The 20,344-nt window shown below is 44.4% G+C and overlaps 1 protein-coding gene across 3 annotated transcripts in view; it reads left to right on the forward strand.

Annotated features, from left to right (window-relative positions):
- The window catches only part of SH3TC2 (SH3 domain and tetratricopeptide repeats 2), a 313,696-nt gene that overhangs the window by 205,033 nt on the left and 88,319 nt on the right, over positions 1-20,344 (forward strand). For all 3 annotated transcript variants that reach the window (XM_078652997.1, XM_078652994.1, XM_078652995.1), the window contains exons 10-12: positions 5,819-5,958; positions 7,728-7,769; positions 9,821-11,527. In XM_078652997.1, the coding sequence (XP_078509123.1) occupies positions 5,819-5,958; positions 7,728-7,769; positions 9,821-11,527 (1,889 nt within the window). The remainder of the gene's footprint in view (positions 1-5,818; positions 5,959-7,727; positions 7,770-9,820; positions 11,528-20,344) is intronic.

Below are 20,344 nucleotides of genomic sequence, written 5' to 3' on the forward strand. Positions count from 1 at the left end.
GCACCAGGTATTTTTACTATGCTGGGGCCTGCTTGGAGCCCACTGTGCCCAGCCCAGCCTGCTTCCCGCCCAGCTGACGCTTCACTAGTCTGGCTTGGGAGCTGGCAGCTTGTTTATTCTGCATCCTCGCAGGAAGGTGGAACTGGTGTGGTGTGCTCTCCGCTCCCCTCAGACATAGGCATAGAGAGTGTGGGGGGCGGGGGGGAGGGCACACTGCACCGACGGAGGAGCACAGTGGAGATCCCTTCTCTCCGGGGCAGTTGGGGTCCCTGTGGACACAGTGAATTGTGTTTGGACCAGGCAAGGGGGTCCCTGTGACCAGAGAGTACCTCTGGTTGGCGGTGCTACGCATGCCCCCTCTCTATAAAACAATGGGTAAATGGGGATGCACTGCCAACGCGCTTGGTCCTCCCTGGGGGAATTTGGGGGAATTTAGGATTTCAGAGAGGAGCTCTATGCGCTCAGTTTCATGATGGTCGCCCTTTGGGGACAAACTTTCAATGTCATTTTCTCTGACTCCATAGGGCTAGTATTCAAAGTCTTGGTATTGTTATGCTTCTGGTGGGCAGCTCTAGCCATCAGGAGCATTTTGATCTGGACTGCAGGCCTCTAAATTTGCTCTTCATTGGAGAGCATGCTTTTTAAGTCTCCATTCACCAGAACACCCTCTACCTGGGATCCAGATGCTCTTCCGTGCTTGGGGCTGATGTCTTCCGCATCCCTTCCACTTCCAACAAGTCCCCTCCCCACAGCACTCCTCATGCCAGTGGCTTTGCATCATACATTGCATCTATGTGTCAGCAATGAAGTGAAGGTCCAGTCCCCAGAAGTCCTTGGGGAACCCTCCAGTGTCCCTTAGCAGGTCCATTCACCCTACTGTTCCTCAGATTGCACGAGTTGAGCCAGCGCCACTGGCTTTGGAGAGACACATCCTAGTCGTAGATGCCACCTGGAGTGAATGTCCTTCAGTCCTTTTTCTCAGGTGGCTTCTCCTTCCAGCTGGATGTACATGTGCCTTCCTCCCTCCTGGTCCAGTGTCTTCTCAAATGTCTCTCCGCTGTGCAAGGATTTTAAGTGGGGGTGAAAAGTTCTGGTAGGTGTTCAGCTCTGCCCAGCCTTGGGTGCCAACTCTGTCCCAACCCACCTGCAAAGCATTCTGGGACTTTTAAACATGACAACTCCAAGTGAACTATGAAAAGATCTTCCCTGACAGCTTCAGGGGAGCCATTTGTGTGTTTGACTCCAGGGGTCTGACCTTCCTCCTTTGTTTATTTGAATGCTGGCTTACCCAGGTAAGGGGCAGTGTGAAGAGTTAACTAGCAGGTGCAGATTTACCCCCACTCTGCACCCCCTTTTTTCCAACGAACTTGGTTTAACACTTTATTGGCATTATGAAGTAGGGCGACCTTTGAGCCACCTGCTGAACATCAGAGAAATTAACTAGCCTCAGAATAGGGGCCAAAGTTCTGGAATCTGATTATGAGTTGAGCCAGGATAATGTGAGGATTCTCAAAGTGCCATAAGGAGCACAGGTATGACAAAGTGGCAGTGCATGTTCACTCGATGTACATGTTCATGCTAAAATTGATACCTTAACAGTGTCTCTAGGCCTAAGTATGGTAAAACTGTGCTGTGGTGCAGACTTTGCCCATTGGGTATAATGTAGTGAGCACACAGCTTTTCAGTAAGCACTACAGACATACATTATAATTGCACACTCACATTATAACGCCTTCAACAGGTCAGTACTAATCCCTGAAGGGTCACCTCTACACTAGGCTATCATGCACAGATACTTTGCTGCTCTAGACAGTAGTCTGATACGTTCAGCCTGCACGCATGTGCACCCGTGTGCGCTCACATGTTTGCGTGTTACCAGCCTAGAGCCTCTTTTTCTAGCTATGCAGCAGCAGCCTTATCATAAAAGGAGGGCACTGGTGGTTAGCTATCTCAGTCCATTTCCACAGTAATTACAGTGAGTGTGGTTCAGTCGGTGAGACTCATTCACTGTAAAAGTCTAAAATTGGGTAGACCAAAAGTGAAAAATTCAGGGGGAAAATGCATAGAACCCAAGATTGTTTCATTCATAGAGCAAAGCAGAAGGTATTTTTTTTTAACTCTGAGCACCTGTATTATTATTCTTGGGGTTTTACACCTTATTTATTATAGCACTTTCCAACTTGTTGCAGTTATAGAAGTGAAAACCAGAAATAAATCGAGCGTATCAGGGAAGATAGGAGAGACATTCAACATAGGGAAAGACAATTCTTTGCATCCAGTTCAGGTTTAAGAATGTAGTTTAGGCAAGGTGTCTGACAAAGTACTGACTGAGTTCTCTCTCTATGATGGAGTGCTTATTGTCTTGTTTTACAAGGAAGGGTTTGAGACTACGGAAGCATTTTAATTTAGAGCTGGTAATATGGCCATGTCCAATGACGTGACAATCAAGGTGGAGTAATTTGTCAAATTAGGGAGGGAATGTTTTGAGGGGTTCCTTTTTCTTTGAAGACCCATACCTTTTATTTGGTTAGATCATCCAGTGGTTAGTTACAGGAATGTGTTAGGGGACAGCATGAGAAAGTCTACCTTCTGTGGGTTCAGCTCAAGTTTCACTTCTGTCATCTGTTTTAGGGAGGAGATTCTCAATTTGAGGTTGTTTGAGTATTCACTTTTAATGTATAACTAAGTATTATCAGCAATATGTAGAAAGTAGGTTTTGCGACAATATCACCTGGTAACTCACCATACAAATTAACACGTAAGGGAACAAGGATGGTGTGTTGTAGAAAACACCATGGGATTTAAATAAAATCCAAAAGAATTTCCAATTTTGATATGTTGTGATTTGCTTGAAAGTCAGGACCTGAACCAATTGAGCACTGTTCCTTCAATACCCATTTGATTACTTAGGATTTTTATACGGCTTTGGCGTTCATGGTCTGTGATTTCAAAGGCTTGTGATAGATGTAGAAGGACCAGTAATCAGAAAGTGATCAAGCTTGTCATCTTCAAATTTGAGGATGAAAGTTTCAGTGCTGTGACCAGATTAGAAGTCTCAAAAGAGATGATTGTTACAATAAGTAATTCTTTACACTATAAACATTCAATTGGGCTATCGCAAAAGATGCGTCCAAACACTGAGATGCACAAGCGTTTTGGAATAGGGCTTGGTCACATGTCTGGCCCTGCCTTCGATCCCGGCTGCAAAAGGCCAAAGTCTGTGTGTGATGGGGTCTGGACTCATGGGTGGGTGGGTGCAGAGCCTGGCTGCAGGCCACACCCTATGTCCAAACCCTGCTGCGCAGGGCAAAACTGCATGTTCCTGCCGCAAGACACATGGGTAATGACCATGTGTCTATCTGCTAATGTTCCATTTAAAAAGAACATAAGCTAGGAGGAATTGGTAGGAGGAGCTGGTCCTTGTGCTAGAAAATAAACAATGGGAGACTATTCATAAACACACAACTCACTTTGCACGGCACACTCAAGGCAGGGAAGTGCGCTGTATGATTCTGTACTGAAGGCCGCACAGTCCAACACAACTCCATATAATGTACAATAGCAGACACAGGTAATGCTGGAGAAGATGTGTAGAGACAGGTACCCACATACCATATGTGGTCTTTTCCTCCTTTGGGTCGGTTTTGGGAGGACGTTCATGGCTCTATAGAGGACATTGAGGGGCAGCCCTTGGCTAATGACCCTACGTCAATACTACTGGGGCTACCCCCAGAAGAGTGCATACCCTCATCACTCTCCTAATGGGAAAATAATTTTGCACCTTCTTTTAGCAGCGAGGCAGCCTCTACTGAGCCTCTGGGGAAAGACCTCATCCCAAACACCACAGTGTGGCTGCACAAGATCTGGCACCTTTTAGCATATAAAAAAGATTGCATACGCCCCACAGGACTCATCAGTTAAGTTCCTTAGACTGCGGGACCAAATTTTGGAGTATTTTAGCAAAGACAACAGAAGCCTCCCATGCCGTAACCACCTATGAGCATTGGCCTCCTAACCCATAGCAGAACACACCTGCGGAAGACGACATGTGACAACATTTTGGTAATCTGTACGCTGCTTTATTTTCTATATATTAAACAAGGTAGTGTCAGGGAGAGTGATGGGTGATTGATGGGGGAGTTGAAGTATTCCCTTGTTAGAGGAGCTTCCAGTTATTCGGGTGGGGATACCCGCCTTGTTGTTGTTTGCAAAAAAATTTAAAATGATTAAAACTGAAAATAACCGCGAAAATCACTGACAAAACACCCTTAGAAATGTTGTTAGAAGTAGTGAGATCTGTGAAGAATTCACAAGGAAAACATCCGAGAAATTCACAGAAAAAAATGCATTTAAAGAGACTTTGGACCTGGTTTAGAGTTTGGCAGAGGATTCTCTGTTGCAAAGCTGATGGGGCACCTTCGGTGCCAAACTGAAAGTTCATCTACCTGATATAAAGACAGCCGGACCTTCAGTATGTAGGCGATGGAGACTACTCAATCTATGCCTTCTACATGCCCCTTACTTTCTCAGTTGGACTGTCAGAGATTTGGCCATTTGTCCGCACGTCCAATTTAGAGTGGGTGGACACATGGTCAGTTTTTACTTTTACAAACCCCTACCCAAAACATGGAGGTATGTAAAAGTAAAAAAAAAAAAAAAAAACATGCCATGGGAAAAACTCCCATGGTGAGTGGTTTGTTATATTGTTTTTATTTTTAAAAACAAAATCCGGCTTTAGTGTTTTGTTTTTGAAAATAAATAAAGAAAATGAAAGTGCAGTGTAGCACTTTTTTGTTGACAGAGCAGTGCAGTGCACTTTCACTGCATTTACAAGAACCACCTGGTAGCAGTTCCTGTAAATGCAAGACATGTCTGCTGGAGCTAAGCACTTCTCTAAAATTGGCAGGCAGAGTACCCTCACCATGAAGGGAGTAAAGTATTCCACCATAGCGACAGTACTAATACCGATCACCAAACTTTAAATCAGGCCCTAGATGTTTCAACTCCAAACCCTGAAATTCACCAGTTAAGTGTGATTTACAAATCGTTATACACACTCCCACTATGGAAATTATCTATCTATCTGTCTGTCTGTCTGTCTGCCTGCCTGCCTGCCTGCCTGCCTGCCTATCACCGCATTTTATTGTGTCTGAAAATCAAAAGTGAAATTTGCACATTTGCCAGAGAAAATCAGCATTTCAAGATCGATTGTTAGCTTTCAATCACATTTGGTTTACATTTAGGCAGAATATTTTCAGTAGACTTTCGTTAAGGGGCTGGTAATACCAAGCCATCAGGCTTCATGTCCAACTCTTTCAATTTCTGCCAGCTCCTCTGTTTAAAAAGGGAAACACAGATACAGGTGTCTCTGTCACAGGACCATGTCAGCAGTCAGGTACAATATGCTTGTAGAAGACACTTTCTCCAGCACTAACTTCAGGGACAGTGATCACTCCCGCCTTCACTTTAGAAAGAATGTTATATTGTTAAAGGGGCCAACACTACAATAAATTGAGATAATTGAGGGAAATATTCAACACAAGCCTTAGAGATCCTGCAACTTCTCTTTGTGCCTAACTTGCTAGTTGCCAATGGTTGGTCGGTCATTGATGATTGGGGGATGTGTAGGTGACGCGGGCTCTTCAAGATATTCAAGTATTACTTTAAGAAAATTGAAGTTGAGAAAGATGTCAATTAGATAATGAACAGGTAAGGCTCTATCAAAACTCAAGTCCACCCAGTGTTTCCCTGATCTTTGCAGATCTCTGTATCTTTCAAGTGTGTGACACTATGTGATTCCTATTTCTTGTGTGTCCAGCTACAGCGAGAAAAATGTGGAGTTCCTCAGTGATCAAGAAAAGTCATCACTCCACCTCCCTACTGAGGACAACGTGGGTGGATGTGCAGACCTCCTGTGTGACCTCGCGCAAACCGACATCAGCTCTGTGTACAGGCTCGGTAAGTCCTGCACCTATGGGCCAAGGACACAGAATTAGGGCTTGTAAGAAAGAGACTATATCCATACACTGCATGCTTCCAACTACTGCCATGTTTGCTGCATGAGTGGCAGTGAGTGTGGTGGCAAAAAAATTGCACAACCTCAACACAAATGAGAGGAGTGTACTCTAATTTACAATAGAACATGCATGCATGACTACTTATGAAAAAAACAATATTTCAGAAAGGCAAACAAATTGTTACATATTCTTTAAACTATATTCTATTTATATCTTTCTACATAGGATGTTACCGCTGAGCCACAAAATGTGACTACTGGCCAACAGGTTTTGTCATTTCCCTACACCCTCGCACAGCACCACAACTTAGTAAGGATCGCAGTAAGAAAATAGTGATAAAATATGGGGCCATTTTGGCCTTGAAAAGAGCTCCTGACCTAGACAGGCAATAGGAATGGCAGAAACATAAAGAGCAGACCAGTACCTCCAAGATAAACTGGGTTTTAAATACCCTCATATTCACTTTTGCTTTTTTTTTTACCTGTGTGCAGAAGGAGACTAAGTTTAAGGAATCTATAGGCTATCCATTGTCACAATTTCACACCATGCCCCCCAACATGTTTCACATCTAAACAAACTGACAAAAAGCCCAAGGTGAGACCACTGGCATCACATTTTGCCATTCAGGTAGCAACCCCAATGATGAAGTAACTGACCTATTATGTGTGAGGTGTTTGTGTTGTGTCGCTTTTTTGGAAGACCTTAGCATATGACAATCTAACAAGGCCCTATTGGGCGTCCACCCCTGGGATATAGGAGCATTATACTCCAGCATTAGGACTTCAGTACATTTAATAGCAAGGAAGCTAACGCATGAGCTGGCTGAGTATTTTGTTCCTCACTGCATAGTAGCATTTCTCTCTTCATGATAACTGCAAATTTGTAGGTTTTTTTCCGAATTGCAACCTTTATAAAATTCTAACAAAGATTTTGTAACTTTGCGAAGGTTGCAAAATGTTTCCGTTGCTTCTTGTGTGTAGAAAAACTATTCAAAAAGTAAATTTGCCTTAAAACAAATGCAATTATCGTTCTACATAAGAAACTTCTTTAAAGGTAAACTTGAATATAAAGATTCTACATACATTCAGCAAACATGTTCCACCTTGTCTGTATTTGATTAGAGTGACAATTATTTCACTAAACAGTGAAAAATGCCTTGACAATTGTAAAATAAAATGAACATTTTGGTAGAAAACTCCATGTTCCCCTGATCTTCACAACATGTTCTCAAGCTTGAATGTCTAAAAGTTACTTGAAGCCACCTGGCATAGAGTTATATGTCTTCCCCGTTTACTTGCTTTCATTCACTGTACCTGTTTCTTTTCGATCCCTTTTCTCCCTTTATCGCTGTCTACCTTTCTTCTTTCTTGCTTTTGCAGGGTCTTTAAGTTCTCTAGTTCCACAGAACTAGAGCTCTTTTTTTGGCAAAAGGCCACCTCCTAAGCTCTTGTGAAACAATTTCAGTGAAAAATCATATGAGACACCAAATTGCCATGAACCATAAATGATGCCCCCAGAGAAGCAATAAAGTTCCATGCCTCTGTACCCCAACTCTTTGAGGTTTGGCAGCCCACTCTCACAGCTGTATGTAGTTAGAGTCAACAACAGATCGGATGTTCAAGTAATGGTTAGAGTGTGCCCTTGGCGGCCATAACAATGTCCTGATGGTCTCTTTAATGTGATCAGTGTGGTTGTTCTTTTCTCTCATAGATGGATCAGAACCAGTGGGAACGCTTGTCCACAATTCCTCTGGTGAGTACAACATACCACAACTACATCTTCATCGCAGTGGCCGCTTACTCATAAGGGCGTCACAGTACTGCCTTCCGTACTTTCTGCCTTTTTTCTACTGTACTAATAGTGAAAAATAACGTATTACTTCACTGTTATTCACTATTAAGCCGATGTAAATACATCAGACCGTATATTCAAGTTAAAAAACATAGGGGTATATTAACAAGGGCTGGCGATGAATATCGCAAAGCGCGCTTAGCGCTTGCATATTTATCGCTGGCTATCTCTGGAATTTATCGCACGGTTAGCGCGTTATCAACAATGAGCATCGCCGAGGCAATAAAACTTCCAGAGATAGTGTGGATATCGCCGTTTTCCATGGTGGAAAACGGTGATATCCTAGATGATAGGGCCTGTGGTCTTAGCCACAGAATCCACCACCCATGTTAAGTATGCCTTAGTCAGGAATTTAACACACATTACATTCCTGCGTTAAGGTATACTTAACGTGATTCAAATAATCGCTACCCTTCCTTGTTAATATCGTGAAGCTGCCTTCGCGATATTTTCACTGGTTGGTTTCACAGCCACGCCTACTTTGCATCTCATTAGCGATGCAAATTTAGGCGTACTGGAAATGGGTGCTAAGTCACCAAAACACGCAATAAGCATGTCTTTGCTGATAAGGCAATAAAATTATCGCCGCTTTTCGGACGAAAACGGCCGCAAAAGCGGCAATAATTTTATAGTGCCGCCTTGTTAATATGCCCCATAATGTATTCTTTCTAAAATCCAAGAGTACTAGAATTTTTCATGTTCATTGATCAGTAGAGAGATTCAGTGGTGTTACAATAGCCCCCGCTAGTTGTTGGGGGCTCCCTCTGGAACTGTGCATGGGTGGCGGGCCCCTGGCCTGAGAGCTTCTGATTGGGTCCGGAGTGTGGGGGGCTCCCCTCCATGCACTTTGCAGGAGGGGGCCTCAACATTCGTTATGCCACTGGAGAGAGTCCAGATATCAATCACGTCATGCTTGAAGACAATTTTACATAAGAAAAAGTATTCCGCAACCACATGTTTCGCAGACTGCCTTCTTCGTCAAGGTGTTGTGTGAATTTTTTTTATATACATTCACACCACATGTGAGTTGTGCCACTAACAGCAGTCTTCTTATTATGGGATGTATCAACCAACTGATGAGAACCTAAATTAAAAATGTTAACCAGTGCAACCTAAAACCTTCTAAAACATCTATAGTGAACATTTATGTACTAGATTTTTAAAAAAACTATTTCCTGAAATAAATGCGTATGGTAAAAGGTCATGTTAATTATAAAAGGTTTAGACCTAGAAGAAGTGGTTAGTCCAAGAAATATGTGTTGGTTGTCTACTTTTTCTTACAAACAGTTCTCTTCAATATGGAAGAGGAAGATATTTGGAATCTCTCTGTTGGTAAATGTTAATACTCTTGGACTTAGCAAAGAATAAAATTACTTTTTTAATCAGAATAAAAGGACTGGTGTATTTACATGGTCTAACTAATTTCAACCCTTTCTTCTAGAGCTCAGTCAACAGCTCCCTATTGGATTTAAAATGAAAAATGTAAATGTTTTGACTCCTCCTTTCTTTGCATCCGGCGGCTGGAACAGCGCAAAACTTTCCATGATGAGCACAAATCAGTGAAAATGTTTTGAACAGTTTCATGCATATTTGTTGAACGGCACTAGGTTATTAACAGCACAAAATCAACTTTCTAATCAAAAGTTAAACCTAACCACAACTGACGTGCTGTTGTTGACTCTGTAAACGGCATATAATAAAATTGGGCATAAGGAAGTATGTGACAATATGAGGTAGAGGGGGATAGGTCAGAGAGACCAGGAGCTGATAGAAAGAAGAGTCAGAAGGTAATAATTGGCTGCAAGTTATGCATTAGGAGATGTGGTAAGGCAAGTAGGAGAAAAGAGGGAATGATATGAAGAATCCTGTCACAGCGGCAGCACTGATCCTGTGTGTTCTTAGTAAATGTCTATTTCCAAGTATAATAACAAGATTTTTTTTTCTTCTCTTAGACAGTTTTTCTGAAGGCTTTGAAAAAACATTTATATCTGATTCATGGGAGATGGATGAAAATTTTGAAACCTCAACCAAATGCAGCTTCTCTGAGAAGTCAAGCCCAGCATCCGAGTTCCCATTCCCTCCACTGGATGGCCTCCTGCAGGAAACAAGTGATTTTGATGACCCCAAGTTCTTTGTAGACCTCAACGCAGATGATCTGGATGATTCTGAGGTCTTTGACCCCATTCTGACCTTTCTCAATCAGGAAGGCTATGTGCCCCACTTTCAGTGCCTGTATGACCTTTCGTTCTCTTGCCTGCACTCCACCTTCTATGGGTTTTCTGATGAGGACCAGCTTGCCATGTACTTGGAAAGGTCTAGGACGTGGGCAAAGAGGAATGCCATGCCCTGGGCTCATGTCCGCTCGTGCTTCCTTCTGGGGCGGTTGTGCGTCAAGCGCATTAAGTTCTCCCAAGCCAGAGTTTATTTTGAAGAAGCCAAGCAAGCCTTGAGTGATGGATTTGATGACCTACCTCTTTTATCTGCACTCTATGGCAACCTCACTGCCATTTACCTGAAACAGAAGATGAAAGAGAAACAGGAGGCTGTGCTGGAGAAGACAGCCACACTCCTGGCATGTTTGCCTGGACACTGCTTCAGTACTGACAATGAACAGGACGTGGTCACATACCTTCTGAGGAAGGCCATTGTGGTGGGAAGTGCCTCACTGGAGGTGCGCAGCTGCTTCCTCATGGTCAGGCTCCTCCTCCAGCTGAGGCGGTACGAAGAAGTTCTTCCTTTTATGGAACGGCTGCAGTTCCTCTTAGTTGCATTTGCTCCACAAACTGGACCTGCTCCTTTGGACGCAACCCCTATTTTGAGCTACCTCTATGACAAGAAATACATGCCCCGTATAGCACTGGCATCAGCCAGGCTCTCTAGCGCCTCAAGTTTACGAGAGTTTGCAGCTCATGTCTGGCGGTTGGGCTTGGTGTTCCAAAACATTAGCAGGATTCTTGGATGGCAATTGAGAGGTGGCCACATCCCAGCTGAAACCTGCCCTTACCTCAGACATGCCTTGTCCTGTAGCCGTGAGGATGGCGCTATAAGCATGCAGAGGACCTTGTGCACTGTTTTATCTAAACTGTACCTCCAGCATAGGGTCCTGGGGGGAGCAATTTATTTTTTAAAGGGTGCCGTGGAACTGGGAAAGCAACTGGATGAGGAAAAGTCCTTCGAGTCCTTGCTTTCATTGGGTTGGACATATATCCTTGCTGGTCAACCAGGAATGGCCTCTGTACTCATGACCTCACTGCTGGAGTCCCTGCAGGAGACAGACAGTGTCACACAGTGTGGTGTTGTGTATAACCTACTTGGTGTTGCCTTCAAGATGGAGAACAAATCACTGAAAGCCGGCGGAAACATCTTTCGGGCCCTGAACCTGGCCAAAGAGATTGGCAACAGGCGTAATCAGGCGATTGCCCTTGCAAACTTTGGAAGTTTGGCCCTGTCGTGCAAAGCAAGAAGACTGGCAGAAAGCTATTTCTTCAAGTCCTTCCAGATTTACTGTGAGCTGCAGGGCAGCGAGGGGGCAGAGGTGGAAGTGGTGCATGTGCTGCTTTGGTATGGACACTCTTTGGTGGACAGCGGACAACTTCAGGAGGCCAGAACACACTTTGAGCTAGCGATGATGTTTTCCTTGAAGACAAACGATGTCAGAAGTAAGTACAACTAGTGTAACTCTGTTTCCATTTGAATTGCATTTTTTGTTTATACTGACTGGCTCACCTCTTGGCACTATCTCCAAACTGCAAACCATGGAGGCTTGATTGTTAAGGCATTCCACATTTGGAGGTTATCTTACAGAAACATTTGATTACCCTACTGGTACTGGAGAATCCAGATCATGTTGCAACTAACAGTCAAAATAGTGTATGTATAATGCGTAAATAATATCACATGACAAATTAGTACATGAAAAATAGCGCTAAACAAATCAAGAATGCCGAGTTAGTGTCCCAACACAGAGAGGTAAGTCCTCCCCTCCTGCCCATAAAGAATCAACTCACAGTTATTCTATGGGAAAGTCACAAAATATAACCATAGATTGTGTGCATGCTAATCTTCTCTTCTCTTCTATTTTAGTCTAACTTGTTGGCTGTCCCTATAACATACATATGTCATGAAAACGCGCCGCCAGGAAACTTTCCCTACATATATTTGTTTATGCCCATGGGCTGGTGCCTGTTCTGATTTTTCTTTGTCCATCTGATGGGTGACAATTTCCTTAGGTGCTTAGGTGTCATTGAAAGGAATTTGCCAGTGCCTGCTCCCTTCTGGGCACTTGGAAACCTCTGAAGGAGGCGGCCCCATGCTCACTTCCAGCCTGCCTCATTAATATGTATATGATGTTATTAATGATGTCACCCACATATGTATTGACCTGGGATAAATTCCATCGCCCTTTCCAGGCCATCCCAGGATCGAGCTGGTGGTTGGGGCTATAGAAGAGAAGGGCAGTTATTACTGCCCCCAGCTCTCCCCTAGACATGCCCACCAGCTCAATTCTCTTTTTTCCATTTCGTGGGAGTGAGGTGGGACAGAAGACAGGAGGAGCAGTACAGGCACTCTCATCTTCCCTCTTACCACCCTCTTTTGCCACCACCACAAAGAATGAAGAAGGAGGTGGGTACCGGAAGGTGATGAACTAGAATTAACTACCCTTAGCGCCTTCATTTCGCAATGATTCTCTGTCAATTAGAAGTAATGTGAAATGAAGGAGGAGTGTATTTGTGCCACAACAAAGTGACAGACACTGGATATTATGAGAAGCTTATTTTTATTTTTAAAGTGTCCAACTATATTCTGGGGCTCAGACACACGTTTCTGTGCCCAGTCGGGAGTCACACACTTTGGGGCAGATTTACAAGCAACTGATGCATCTGTAGAGATGCGTCAGTTTTGCTGCGCCAGCCTGCGATACCATTGCGCCACCATGGATGCGCTGTATTTACAATACTTGCGCACCATGGTGAAAGGATTGACAGATGCATCAGAAATTGTGATGCATTTCTTTGGCACAAAAGTCACGCATTTCTAGAGTCGTGTTGCAAGCACGACACAACTCCAGCAATGCATGGTGAGGCCTATACCCATTATACTGCATCACTCCTTACGCCTGCTTCAAGCAGGCGTAACGTTAGGACGCAGTGGCGTCCTAGAAGTGGCACAGTGAAATCTCGTAGATTTCACTGCATCACTTCTACAAGGCTTTCTGCAGGGAACGCCCACCCTGCATACAGTATACGTGATGCAGGTATAATGTGACTCAGGGCATTACAACGTGATGCATCTCCCTAGATGCGCCACGTTATAAATTGGCTGCATTGTTTGCGTCATCGCTGAATCACAAAATTGGCACAACGGTGGCGCAAAAGTGACACAAGGGGCTTGTAGATCTGCCCCTGTGTATTTTATCTTATTCCTAAAAATAAATCCAGTTGCTTGCTCTTTTTTAAAGACACATAAACATATCCCTGTGCTTAGAAAGAAGGGAGATTTTTTTTTACTTTTTTTAGGCTAAGAAAGAATCCAAACAGCATCTGGCTTCATGTTGTCACACATAGGTGTGTGCCAGCAAGGACCCAGAAACTGTTTGTATTTTTTTTCTTAGGCTAAGAAAAATCTGAACAGTGCCCGACTTTGTACCGGGCACAGACACACAAGGCAGTGCCGAAACAAAGAGCCTGATGCTGTAATGATATTTTGTAGGCCTAAGACAAAAGCCAGTAAGCCCCTGGCTCCTTAATCGGCACAGAATTGTATACATTGATAGTATGTAGTACAGTGTTTGTAGTTTGTTTTGTAAGCACGTGATGTCCAGAGCCAAATATCGAGCTCTGACTTACAGTGTGCTTCAACAGTGTATTGACCGTGCATCACTTGACAATGCAACCCCTAAGGAATACAAATACAGAGTTACTAAAAGCTAAATTTGTTTGAATTGTCCTCAGGATTTTGAGTTTAGGGAGAAGGCTTCATTTGAATGAACCCGAATTCTCAGTTCTCCACAATGCTAGGTAATTATGAAGAAGTGTTTTTTAAAAGTGTTTTTGTTGATACATTCTGACTTAAAATGGGAAGCCAAAGTATAGGGAAACTCAACAGATAAAAGCAATTGTCATAATATTGTGTATTCCCTCACTTCTGATGATTCAAACAATGCCCACAAGTGTGGGAGGTTTGCTATCCAGAACAAGAAAGTCCCACGAACACGAAGATGGAAAGCGTATGAAGGAAGCTTGGAATTATGCAGATTTTTCGCTTGTGGTTAGCTGTGGTATTTGTAGCTGCTGATGACCGTTACCTAGGGAAACCTACCGATTCTCAACACTTTTAAAAACACCATACCCGATGGAGGCCTAAGTGGTGGGGCTTGTGTGGAAACCGCTTCTTTTTTTCTTACACAAAATTCCTTGCAAATCCCAAACTTTGATTAAAAGAACATTTAGATGACCATGTTTTAGGAAACACATTGCTGAATAGCTGACTAACATTGTGTTCAATGTATTGTCCCGACCAGCCAGTCAGGGGACGGGAGATCTGTCATCAGCATTAGAAATCTCAGAACATGTAGCTGTTAAAACATATAGGGTTGTGGTATGTTTCCATACAAACCATGGGTGATACCTGTGATCAAAAAACAGGTCCCATAAAACAGAATGTCGCTCTCATTTGCTTTCCAAGTGTCTCAAATGCAATACACCCTGAATATCGCCTGTGGACACCCGAACCCATAAAAAATATACTTATCTAGCTACACCATACACTGGAGGTCATGAACAACACCACTGGGGGGCAAGCTTTGGCAGGGACGCATTCCTGCAAAAGGGAGACTTACGGGAAATAGCATTTCTGTTAAAAATTGCTAATTATCTGAGAGATGCAATGTTCAGCAAGACCCAAAGTCCAGCTTGATAGCACTACCTGTGTCTTAGAAGGAACTCCCCTGCAAGCAAACTTCCAAGTGCAGAGGCAGCAGAATGCAGCAGAGGTTCTGGGGTTCATCAGTATACGCCTGCTGAAGGGCGAGCAGTGGTCAGTTGCTGGGTCTTGGGATTCCAGGGGTCCGTCAGGTGGACTAACATTAGCACACTTTTCTGCCCAGATTTTTTATTTCGTAGATCAATGAAGGATTCTGTAAATGGGAATGACTCACTATATCCTAGAATCAATTTGCTTTACATCAGATAAAAAAATTGAAAGCTGTTTTAGATCTTGGATTTGAGATGCAGGTTTGGCAAAGGTAGTGTTGTATCTTCAGGGATTGTACCATCTAGCAAACTCCGATGTCTCATGTGTTATCTTTCTTGATCTCAATACTCTTGTAGTTAGTGATGGCGCCAGTCAAAGGGCGTTGAAGCTAGGAATCCTGCTACATGTTTAGCGAGGGTCCCAGTTTTCAACCCATGTAAGGTTCTTCGAGTAGCATTACATCAACTGTTTCTGGTAAGATATCTCAGAGGTTGAACACCTGCTGCTGAGAGTTACAAACTGAAAGGTAGAATTTTTGGCTGGCTGACTTAATTTTATTGTACAAACTGTCTTTTATGATGTAATAATCGAAATAAAGACGTATGAAACCTGGCTGGCTGACTCAGTCTTTCATCCTTTTCAGGTTGATAAAATAGTTAACATATTGAAGAATAGAAATATCTACTAGTTTAAGGCAAATAGAATGTTCAGGTTGTGATATGTGATAGGCAATTGATCAAAACAACACAAAAGTAACCATCACAGTGGCCAATATGTGGTTTGTCACTGCAGATTCACCCCAGAGAGTCAGGCACCAAGTGTTTTGCCGTTCCAGTAAGTTCTAAATGTACTTGACTACCCGGTTATACTGTGTGCCTTCATGTGGCACATTCACTTCAGAACCTCTTAAAAATGGGAGTATCCCAACCGCACATGCCCCAGACACGACTGCCTCAAAGGTGTTTGCAGGACTGTACTTCCCCATTTTAAGCCCCTGGCTGCCCAGCTGAACCTTTATAAAACACATGAGTACATAATACATAGCGCCTAGAAGTGACAAAATATTATAAGCAGAAAACTGTTTAAAGAGCTTGCGGTTAAATACATTTGGAGGCTGAGTAGGGTTCTCGACAAGCTGTCCTAGCGGACGGTTATGAACACCTACCCAGTAATACTGTTGGCAGAAGGTTCATCCTCATGTCGTTTTTTGTCTTCTAAGGTCTGGCTTGACAGTTCATCAGTCCACATACCGATTGTTATTAATACTTTAAAATATACATAGTGTGCATTGGCCACGCCCAGAGGACTAATTCACTCACGTCCCTTATTGTTATTGGCCATTTGGTGTATTGTTCAGCTCCATTTGGAGGCTTGCATTGCCAGGCATGAGGAACTCTTTTACATCTCGAAAGTACATTAGATCACACCCAAAGTAATGCTTTTCGTTTTGTATTGCCTCAGCAGGCTTTTAGTAACGTTCTACTCAGAGCTCCCAAAGTAACAAGACCTAATGGCGTTGCCTGTGCTTGTTTCTCTTTGCCGTATTCCGCGATTCTTTAAATTGGTGGGAGGCCTCATTGCACATAAGCATCTGTGGGAGGGCAGAATTCATCAGGGTTTCAATAAAAAAGCTGTTGTGAGACGAGATAAAAGAAAGTGAAAAAACACTACGCATCAAGTATTCACGTGAGCGCAGTCTTGGCTACTAAAACAATGGATTAACAGTCAGCAAGTGTAGGAGGGGGGCAGGATATTTGGTTTCTTCCTTTCATTTGTCAAAAACATCCCCCGGCCTGATATTGCATCCACGTGCGGTCAGGCGTCTCTTCCCGACGCCCACTTCCGAGTGTGTGTCCCCCGTCATAGCTGTCAGAAGACGGGCAGCAGCAGCTGACAAGCCTAATGGGAAAGACACCGACTGGCAGCGCGTGAGAAAGAATGCGCCTTCCTCGCACAATATGACGGCTCTAAATCATCGTTTGCCTTTAAGAGGCCAGCCATATGGAACATGGCAGCAGTAAAAGGGCTTTAAGAACTACATGCCACGGCTGCGGTTCTTTAACCTTTAGGACTAACTGAAAGCGCCACCGGCCAGCTCCCCTGGTCCAGAGGTGCTTGTCGCGTGCACCAGGCATGGCACACTCTGGAATGCAAGGTGTCCTGTTGAGCTCGCCTGGCATGGGTGTATCCCCATTGTGTGCTGCAGCAGTGGGCTGTAAAGGGTAAGGGTAGGAGTAGATGGAAACAGAAGGCCTTTGACCAGCCCTGGCATTTAATGACCGGAAATGGCTGACTTTGCGGTCATTGCTCCCAGGAATATTTCCATCATCATGGGGTGAACTGATAGATTCCCTCACACTTTGAACGCAGCCCCCTGGGTGGGGTTGGTTGTGTGGTGGGGGAGGGGAATTGTTTTTGCAGCAGATCTAAACTCACTGATTTCCCAACCGCAGAGTGTAAATCGCTGCTGTAGTTTGCAGACAGGTCCCTAGATGCTGCGGGGAAGCATTTCATAAGAAGTCCGGAAGACGCCTAAATACACTCCCCGCACACAAACAGAGGCACAGCCGTTCGTACCCTTTGCAGATCAACACAACGTAGTGCCTATAACGGCAACACTCCCCACCGTTTGCAAAGTTAGCATGCACAATGTAATAAATAAATACACAACTCAGGGGCATATTATCAAGAAAAGGTGTTAAAATTATCGCCGCTTTAGCGGCTTGATAATAAGCACTTGTGAATTCGCATAGCAGCCCATGTTCTGGTGTGAACATGGGCTTCTATGGGAATTCTCTACGGCTTATTATCAAGCCCATTATCGCTGCTTTAGCAGCAGTTTTCTGCCGCTAAAGCGGCGATAATTTTAACGCAGTGCTTGATAATATGCCTCACAATTCTTTGTTGGGAAAAGATTGCTGCAGGTTTTTTCCATGCAAAAGTATGCAACATGGTGGGTTAATTTACAGGCGATTGGGATAGGAGACGGCGTGTTCTGCAGCAAAGAGGGTGCCCCAACACTCTGTGCGCCGGAAATGATGCGGCTCGCCCGTCGGGCAGTGGGACTCCCCCCGCCCCCCTCAAACCCGACCCCCCTGGGTCCCAAGACTAGAGGGGGTGTTGGTGTGCCTAGGTGGCACTAAGGTAGCCGCCCTTTTAGGTGCCCCACTGCGTGAGCTGTGGGCAGCCACAGTTCCTCTAGTTGTAACCTTAGCTCTGCTGTCCCCATCAGCCTCATGCAACCCTCTACTGTGCTGGGCCACTTTACTCCATTAGAAATGCATTTAACTGCCGGAAGGGGGAGTTCACCGTCTGTCTCCCTGCTGTCTGGCATCACTGCTGCACAATAACCACTATCAGCCACAGCCCGTGCAGGTAAGAGCGGTGGGGCCAGGTGAGGGGAGATTTTGACAGATGATGACGTGGGAAAATTAAATAAATAATACATTTTGCCTTGTCAACGTCCCTCGAAATCCCCCTTCACCTGGACCCACCACTCTTACCTGCACGGGCTTCGATTGCCCTCAATCACGAAAATACAAGATACTTCATACCTACCAACTCGCACGGTTCCACCGTGTGACAAACGGTATCGGCTCCCATCACATGGTCTTCCTGTGAGGAGCGGATATCACACGGTGGCAGGGAAAACAAAAACACTGTAAATAATGTTTTTCCAGCTTGTTTCCTGAGGCCATGAATGGATGTGAACATACCCCAGGACATCGGCACCAGCTTCAGCGCGTTTTTAGGTCGAGCAGACGTTGCGTCTGCTCGACGACTATTGTTATCCGTTTCTGGGAATGTGGACACGAGAGGGGCACGAGCGCAGATTTCACCTCGTGGGCGCACACTGCGTCGTGCCCATCTCATGCCTCATATTCCCGTGCGCAAACACACACACACAGCCACACTCACGCATGCGCACATACACAGCCACACGCATACACAGGCACACACACACTGCATACACACACGCACCCCCCCTTAATTAGACCCACGCGCACACAGACAGACACACGCACAGACACACTCGAACACACACAGACACACGTGCGTACACCCCCCCCTCCACTCACCGGGCTCTTTCCGCGTGTCCCTTGGCAGCCAGCATTCAGCGTGCAGGGTTCCAGGACGTTCTCCCGGCAGTTCCTTCCTGTTTGTTTGCAGGCCCCGCCCACGTCCCAACGAAGGCTGCCTGACTTCCGCTAGCACTCCGTGGCATCACGCTGAACTTGGCTTTCTGTCACGAAGCAGACAATGCCGGACACGGGTGAGTGACGACAATGGTTCCCTACAGAGGTGTTTGGGTGCTGCTTGTTATTTATTGTCATCCCAACTGCATCCGTGTCAAAAGGTATATATGGCTAACTCATGTGTTCTTTAAAGTTTGTGCTGCACGAGGTTTGTCATTGCTAATCTGGGGCTGTGCTGCATAACTCCACACTGATACGTTTATCTGCCCTTTCACAATATCTACTTTAAAAAAAGGGGGGTTTATTTTCTGTTTACATTCCTGTAACCCTATGCGCATCCATGCACATTCCCTTCTATCGGGATGCAGCAGTCAGGCCGAGCAGTCTTCCCTCACTGCTAGTCCTCGCATCCACCGTGAGACTGCGTGCACGCGCCGCTGCTCTCACTGCAATTAACCGGCCGACAAATCACGCAAACGGCTCTCTGCCCCGGCACGGACACAGCATTTTGGGAGACTCAGGATGTTTTGAATCCAATGTCATTTCACCGCCCACAGATATTTCTATCTCGACAACCGAGCGGTTGCATTGTCCACCCGCTATATTTTTGGTAATCAGTAGACTGGTCAGTATTACACATGATGGGTCCTTGTTTTTATGTATTTCTAGAACGTATGTAGCAGAGCGACTTTGGCGGCTATTTAGTAATTACGTACTGCACGGGGATGATTTATTCCTTCTGGCACCAGTAAGTTAGACATCAATAGCTTCTGCTTTTATCTCACTACGCATTGTTGTTCCAATGTTTTTCAGCCCGGTTTTTTCTTGTTTGTTACAGGTACATTATTTTGCCTCTAACGCTTCTCCTCTGAATGGAGCTTACAAGCCCCCCAATCCTTGATTAACCCACCGTGATTAACTTCTCTTAGTAAGCTCGTGTTCTCTTGCATTCTCTCTCATTTTTTATTCACTTTCATACGTCCTCAAACACTGTTACCTCGTTTTTACCTTACACTCTAGGAAGTCTGGCCCCCCACTTCACCTTTGTCCTGATAATAACATTAACTTTTATTTAAGTATTAATTATTTAAAAAAATAAAAGCCATTGGTATTTGTAATACCAATACATGCAAGTCACGTAACTACAACACATATTGCATTACAAATGCTATAGGTGTCACATTTGCGAAAGTTATAACTATTGGCATTGTAAATGACAAAGCTATTAATTTCGCTATTTTCAAAACCAACACATAAATAAAAAATGTGTCATTTACAATACCAATAGCTCAAACTTTCCTAATGCGA

Source organism: Lissotriton helveticus, chromosome 7 (genome assembly GCF_964261635.1).
Source record: "Lissotriton helveticus chromosome 7, aLisHel1.1, whole genome shotgun sequence".
In the NCBI taxonomy this organism is placed as follows: Eukaryota; Metazoa; Chordata; class Amphibia; order Caudata; family Salamandridae; genus Lissotriton; species Lissotriton helveticus.